At 34.0% G+C, this 8005-nt stretch overlaps 1 protein-coding gene across 1 annotated transcript; it reads left to right on the plus strand.

The window, feature by feature from the left end:
- Positions 1–2908: 2908 nt before the first annotated feature.
- Positions 2909–5675, plus strand: LOC118052787 (alcohol acyltransferase 9). The gene is made up of 2 exons (XM_035063837.2): positions 2909–3554; positions 4610–5675. Exons 1-2 carry the CDS (start codon positions 3123–3125, stop codon positions 5540–5542), a joined length of 1365 nt encoding a protein of 454 aa, XP_034919728.1. The 5' UTR covers positions 2909–3122; the 3' UTR covers positions 5543–5675.
- Positions 5676–8005: the final 2330 nt, after the last annotated feature.

The raw sequence follows: 8005 nt of genomic DNA on the forward strand, positions 1-8005 counted from the left end.
GGGCTGGACATACCATACTTTAGAGATTTTCACAAGTTATATTACAAAAATCCATCCTTTTTACCCAATAAGAAAAAAAAAAAAAAACTATCTCCATCCATGTCCAACCTTTTGCATTGGAGTAGGCTACACCATGTTTCCAATCTCAACATGTTTTATTTTTTTTATTAATTAATGTATAAACTAATTTGAAAATATTTTCTATCAAATAATAAAAAAGACGTTTTATTTTGGAAGAATGAAACTTTAATATGTTAGTGAGTGAAATAATGCATGATCATGAGTTAAATTCCAGACAATGAGTTGATTGGTTTAGGGACATCTTCGTACGTAGCTAAAGAGTCTCGAAGTTGCCCTTAATTTTACATGTTGGGAGCTTCTTAATTTCGAAGGTTTCGGTTCCAGCTAGAATGATGGCTACCTTATCCTAGCTTGTCGGTGCCACATTTCTAGTTGAACTTGCCATGCCATGCAAGTAACAATTAGAGACAAGTACTAGAATAGTAGGGAGGGAGATTTTGATTGGAAATCTCTCGATTCTATGTATTGTCTGAGGGATGCATGCTCTCATTAGGGCATATATGCCTGTATAATTAAGGTGGGTTTGACAAGAACTTGATTCCACTTTTTTCATCTCGAGTCACTAAAAATGTGCATGGGTAAAAAGTTGGGCGGCTTAATTAATGTAATATATGTTATGCTTGGGATAGGAAAAAAGAAATTGCTCTCAACAAAGTATATTCTAAAAGGCTAACCTGAGAGAATTTTACCTGATACCATGGAAATATTCAGCGTTTTTTAAACTTAGAGATGGTCAGGAAAAGTTTCTAATGTCAAGTCTTGGATTTTGTATGATGTGAAATATTTATGCAATTAATACCAGCTCTAGGAACTTGATGCTTGTTCCCTCCTCTATCTGTCAAAGCCTTTTTTCCCTTTCTGCTTGATAAGATTTTTCAGTGCCTTATTTTGACTACTTGTGTGTGTTTATATATATATATATATATGGCGACAGCAGGAATCATGCTTAATCATTTCAATCAACTAAAGTTTAGTTGAAACTGAAAATCAACTAAAGCCAAGTTAGGTCCCTGTAGGAGCATAAAGCATTGTGCTCTTTTAATTAATTATCCCTACACATGGAGTTTAGAAAGCAGAAGTCCAAATCAATGCTCCGCCGGGGCGGCAAAAGTTTAATGAAAAAAAATACCGATGTGAGCAGGCTTATTGCTTGATAAGGTTAATCTCAAATAAGAGAAAAAAAGGGAAGTCTGCTTAATATATAAGAAGGTACGTGAATATTTTGGGACCATTTTGGCATCACATCATCTCTTCCAGAGGCGAGCAAAAAAATCGTTGAGAACTTGCTCTGGTAGTATGGTTCCGTCGAGAACAGAAATTTTAAAATAAAGAAGAGTACTCGTTGCATACAATAGGCTCTATAGAAGCTTCGTGAGCTTAATTATTTAAGAGTAATTCCCATGTTTAACAGCTTTATAAAAGTTCATCGCCCACTCTCTCTGTCAGCCATCTCCAAGTTTAACACGGTGATCATGGTGATCTCCTCTACCTCATCGGAGATAAAATATAATTTAACATACTAAAAACAATCTAGTATATTTTTATATGTTAATCTCCTCTAACTCAATATATATGTGTGTGTGTGTGTGTGTGTGTGTGTGTGTGTGAGAGAGAGAGAGAGAGAGAGAGAGAGCTATTTGAAAAAGATCTCGACAATATTAACGGTGAAAATTGAAATTTCAAATAGCAATTGATTCAAAAAGCATTGAAAATAGTGGAAGAGAATGAAGATCGATGATGGCGACTCTTTTTATTTTTGCAAAGATATTTTTTTTCCTTTTACATGTCTTTTTTTCATCTCTTCTTTTATTATTTTTCTCTTGGAATTATCTCTCAAAATTCCTCTCTTCTTTTTTTACAGCTGGTACGAGACAGATTAGCCAAAAGGGTCCGTGTTTTCCTTTTTTTTTTGTCCTCTAGCTACTTATATTGTTAGATTTTATATATAAAATAAACTAAAAATTAATTGAATAAGATTTTTTTTATTATTTTTCTTCAATGAAAGTCTTGATTTAAACGTACTTAATTTCTCATTTTCCATAATTATGGATTCCTATCACATATTATTATTTTTTTCCTTTAGAGAATCCAAATTTTTTGCTGATTTTATTAAAAAATCAAAATTTCCATTATATCAAGCTTAAAATCTCACCATTTCCTTCTTAATTACGAGCAAATATTATTATTAAATTCAAATCTCTTAATTTCATTCTTAATCATAACAAAATAATATCATTATGTTCAAAGATCTTTTTTATTTTTTTCTTCTTCTTTTTTGCCTGTTATTCTCACTCCCTAATCTTTTTATCAATTTTTTTAATTTTTTTTTTGATAAAACAGGTAAAAATTAGATATGAAAATAAAAATATAAAAATCATCAAAATATACTTAAAATAAATTATTTTATATAAAAAATATTTTGAAATCACCCTTTAAATTATATTATCAAACGCACACCGTATATCGATTGCATATATTCATTTTAAATGAAAAAAAAAAAAAAACTATGTATAGCATCGGCCGGTGGCCCTTGAATCTTTAAAAATATTCCATGATCTTATATATTTCTAGGTGATGCCCGACAAAACATATGCTCCCTCTCGATATTGGAATTTTGATGTACTACCACTTAATATATATATATATATATATATATATATATATATATATATATATATATATATATATATATATAGTGTGTGTGTGTGTGTATTTATAAATATACTGTGTGTGTGTGTTTTATGATTTAAATTGTCAAGTGTACGGACAAGGTCTTATAAAAGGTAGATAAATGCACGCACTCTTCTTAGCCTCACTCTCATAAAGGAATCAGATCGTACCTTCACCATATCTAACCGTAGATCTCTGTGTCTCTTGTCTACAAAAGCTCTACCTCCTGTCTTCTCTCCCACTCTCTCAATTGTCTATCAATCAACTCTCTCTCTCTCTAACTTATGTATCATCATCATCATCATCATCATCATTATCATCGTCAACAAGCACCTGAAGAGTACGAAAAGAACAATTGCTAGCTAGAAAACATGTTAAAATTACCGGAACTTCCAGACTGTTTCTATCAGAAAAACCAACCAACCTTAATCTTTCCTAGCAGCCCAACACCAAAGCATTCCCTGTACCTTTCCAATCTTGATGATCAAAAGTTTTTAAGGTTCTCCATTAAATATCTCTACCTTTTCAAGAAATCTATAAGCATTGATATCTTGAAATATTCACTCTCCAAAGTTCTTGTGCATTACTACCCTCTAGCTGGGAGGTTGAGAGCCAGCACAGAAGTTGATCAAAAGCTTGAGGTTGATTGCAATGGAGAAGGTGCTGTCTTTGCTGAAGCTTTCATGGATATAACTGCTGAAGAGTTTCTTGATCTTTCCATGAAACCAAACAAGTCCTGGAGAAAACTTCTATACAGGGTGGAAGCTCAGAGTTTCTTGGATATTCCTCCTCTTGTAGTTCAGGTTAGCTTCTTCTTCTTCTTCTTCTTCTTCTTCTTTCATATTTCCTGCAGAGACTTCTCTTGAAATGTTCTCCTGTTTGCTTTTATTTTCCAAGAGTCACTTACTTCTTCAGTGTTCTTGAGTAATTTTTTTCTCAAAATCATTGTATTTCCTAGACCCTGAATTATTCATGGTTAATTAATATACTATGCAACAAATCAACTTACTGGAAATGAGCAATCAGAGTCTTTATTGACTGACTTGTTGCTTAATTAATAATTTTTATAATTAATTAGCCCCTACCAATGGCTAATGTGCTTGCTTTCGTTCCTTCATTAATTTATTCAATCCTCGAAAATCTTGCCAGATCGCCTATTTGCTTTAGTGCTCCCAGATCCTCTGACGTTACCAATTATAGGTAAACACATGTTGTTCCAAGTTGTCCAGTATGATCTTTCTCTTTCAATCATACATGATAGTGCCAAGGCTAAAACAAAAAAAAAAAAACTATGGCTAACGACACCGTTTTACTCTGTTTGCCTCGCTTCGTACTCGGGATAACGTTGTAGTTGATGTCCCTACCCTTCTATCATCACATATTGCTGAACTTTCTTTGTTCCTTTCACTTGTCTTGGCTGGTGAGTAATTAATGAGTTTTGAGAGCCTCTCCTTTTCTCTACCGAATTGTCCCTGGTTACCGAATTTATCTTTACTTTATTATTCAATTTCTTGGCTACTATTCTCTTATAATTTTCCGAATTTATTTCTCGTATTGGTTTCCAGAAAATTGAATAATTGGACGTTCCACATTCAATGGCCTTCGCATGTGAAACACTCTACACACCATAATGTACAATATTCATTTAAACTTTAATTATAGTTAATTATATTTATATTTATCTTATATATTTTAAGAACATTATAGTTTATATTTTTTGTAATTATAAAATAAATTAAATTATAGAATGATCTAGGATATTAAATGCATAGTAAATTTTTTATTTGGTCTTTTGAAAGGAGCCTTTTTCTTAAAAATCACACTTGAAGAATTTACCTTCACATTTTTTTCTTTTCAGGTGACAAATCTCAGGTGTGGAGGGATGATCGTGTGCACCTCGATCAATCACTGTGTGTGTGATGGCATAGGCACATCACAGTTTTTACATGCATGGGCCCAGATTACCACAAAACAGAATCTTGATCTGCCAATCTTACCGTTGCACAGCCGCCACTTGTTAAAACCCCGAAACCCCCCAGAAATAACCTTCACTCACCCAGAATATGTCCGAATTGCCCCTAGAGAAAATGGCCACTTGGACATGGATATTAACCATTTTCTACAATCTCAGCCACTAGTGCCATCATCCTTAACCTTCACTGCCTCCCATCTCCTCCACCTCAAGAAGCAGTGCGTGCCATCGCTGAAGTGTACCACCTTTGAAGTATTGGCATCTCACACATGGCGTTCTTGGGTTAGGGCACTGGACTTGTCACCTTCACTCAACGTCAAGCTTCTTTTCTCCGTAAATGTCAGGAAAAGGTTGGTCCCAGAAATACCACAAGGGTATTATGGGAACGGATTCGTGTTAGGATGTGCACAGTCTTGTTCCCAGGATTTGATCACTAGCAACATGTACCACGGCGTCAAATTGGTTCAACAAGCTAAGTCACGTTTAACTGATGATTATGTGAGGTCGATGATTGATTTGTTGGAGGACAAATCAGTAAAAACGGACCTTCCGATGAGTTTGGTTATCTCACAATGGTCTAAGTTAGGGTTAGAGGATTTGGATTTTGGAGAAGGGAAACCATTACATATGGGTCCCCTGACAAGTGATATTTACTGCTTGTTTTTACCAGTTGCTGGTGATTTTGATGCTGTGAGGGTGCTACTATCGGTGCCAGAGAGTGTGCTCGAGAAATTTGAGTATTACATGAAGGAATGTTTGGGTAATGCAGCAAACGGGGATGCGAAAGGGTCTCATGTGGAAGAAAATGGATTCTGTTGAAGAAGCTTGTGCTATTTTTATTTTATTTTTTTCTCCTTTTCTCTTGTTTTCGACTCTTTAATTAATAAAAACCATGTGTGATGGGATCAACTAATTAATATAATTTGAGCATGTATGTGATATTAATGAAGTATGACTGATGGTATGAGTTTTGGCTATAGATCCGATATGCATGCCTAACCAGGGTGGTGCATGCCTGTTTAATATTGATTAATTAAAATATGTATGGTATCAAATAATAGTAATAATAATGATAAGCATCAAGAAAATATGAGGAAAAATAACTTTATAAATAAATATGAATAGTCGAGCCATGATCTCAAATCGAGATATATCTATAGATTTCATTAGTCCAACGATCCATGTACATTCTTAGACTTTTATTTTTTGTCATATTCTTTTAATATCTAACATTGTTGACTTTCTCTCGATAAACATAAGTGGAGTTGGGCCTCTCTTAAGGTGTGCCTTGAACTATATAAACTACTGAACGAATCGGAAAATTAATATATGATTAACTAACGCATTAAATCCTAACATTATGACGCAATAATTTTCTGGACTTCGTTGATTATGCAGTAATTTCTCCTGACACTTTGGCTTTACCCATAATTGTTCAATTTAAAAGAATATGCTTTTCATTTCTTGTAGGAATCCAACCAGTGTCAGAGGTAAGGTAGCGTTAATTTTGTCTACAAAGCCAGTTGCCAGATTAACATCACTTTGTCATCTTTTTGACTTGCGTTACTAGATTTCGTTTTTAAGACGGGAGTTCTTGGCAGATAAGGATCCATCAAAAGTCCTCTCGGTAGCCTTTTATAGCGTGGCGTATTCGGACCTACTGGCCTCAAAGCGCTCCGGCGCCCCCCCCCCCCCCCCCCGGGGCTTCGAGCAAGGTCGTTTTCTGATATATATACGAGCAGCATTACTGATCGTATAGCCTTACCAGTTTCTAGCCCTAAGAAATTCATCGGTTGAAAATAATCTAAACCGATCAGTAGCCAAATCAATTCGTTCTTTCAGCTATGAGACGGTGATTACAAAGAAACTTCTCGATCTAAAAAATTAAATTATTAGGCAAGGTTTTAACTATATTAATTTCTATCAGGTGAAAAGTTAAGTGCTCCATTCATTTCAAATTATAATTAGAAAATCAATAATACTATTTGGATGCTGTGAAAAAAAGATGACCTAACCCTGTTCATTTTATGGTTTTAGTGATTGGCTATTGTTGCATTATTGTCTTTCATAGAAAAAAATAGTAACACCGGTTTCTTCCGGTTCGGTCTTAGAGGTACTATTTATATATCTAAGTTGGTGTATTCTCCAAAAAAAAAAAAAATCTTACCCTATATATCTCTGCTTGATGTAATGGCACCATAGCATATCTTTGAGAGATGCTATTTAAGTTTATAGGATCGATATGAGGTATATCTGCTGGAATAAGCATACAAACTCATCTGAAAGTTGATTTTGAATCTCTTTCCTTTAGTTTTCCTTTATTCTAAAGCATAAAATATAAAATCGTCGCTATATATGTATATGAACTTAAAAAAGGGCGATGCGGCATCTTATGACGTGTTGAGAATTGTCTTTGTATTTCAAAAAAGGTTATGCCGTCCAATTTCGAGCAATACCCAATTGTAATGCTCCAAAAACAAACCATTAGACAACGTCAGTCATGAGTTGCTAGGTGTTTGATCAATGGAAGGGGCATTTGTGAATGACAAGCTGGATTTGGTGACGAAAACCATTACAAAGAGTATATATGATTGTTATGTCACTGAGATCTTCTTGTTTTTTTTTAATACAGAAGTTTTTTTTTTAATTTTGTCTATATTTAACTCCATTTTGGGCTATTATTGTTTTGAAGATTCTCTTACAGATTCAATAATATCCAACCGAATGCAAGTGCTTGTCATGTAATTATGTTCTTCCTCTGCCTTTCTTCTATCCAACTACCAAGGAAACGATGTGCTATCACATTATTCATGTGAAGAAGCAGCCATTCATCTAATTATATTTGTAGGTATGATTGCGCTGTGATCATAATCTCTCTTTTCGGGAATCGAGGAGTTCCAGCTCTCCCACTATGGACATATCATTTTTGATTTTATCTTTAATACTTGACGGATGCAAACATCGATCTGATATGGTAGGGAGAGTCCCAAAAAACTTTTTTTAAAAAAAACAAAGAGCTGAGATACCACTTTCATTGTGGATCTAATAAAATAAAAGATATCCTCGAGATCTTGTTTTTTTAACATTGTCTGGAAATTGTATATATTGAGTGTTAGGTCAAAAAAAGTTACCAACTTACCATCACATTCAGCAAGAGTGCAATATTGTGCACTTGTTCGACTTTCCTTAAATTCAAAAAGAAAAAAAAATCTAGAAATTTATGTAAAAACATTTTATACACTAGACTGAATTAAATCATATTTAACTAGTTAAAGTAATGGG

Source organism: Populus alba, chromosome 2, assembly GCF_005239225.2.
Source record: "Populus alba chromosome 2, ASM523922v2, whole genome shotgun sequence".
NCBI lineage: Eukaryota > Viridiplantae > Streptophyta > Magnoliopsida > Malpighiales > Salicaceae > Populus > Populus alba.

Bases quoted from the DNA above. Each gene is read 5' to 3' on its own strand.
- LOC118052787 (XM_035063837.2), top strand. From the start codon at position 3,123: ATGTTAAAATTACCGGAACTTCCAGACTGTTTCTATCAGAAAAACCAA. The intron at 3,555-4,609 runs GTTAGCTTCTTC...TTTTCTTTTCAG, and splicing joins TTCCTCCTCTTGTAGTTCAG to GTGACAAATCTCAGGTGTGG.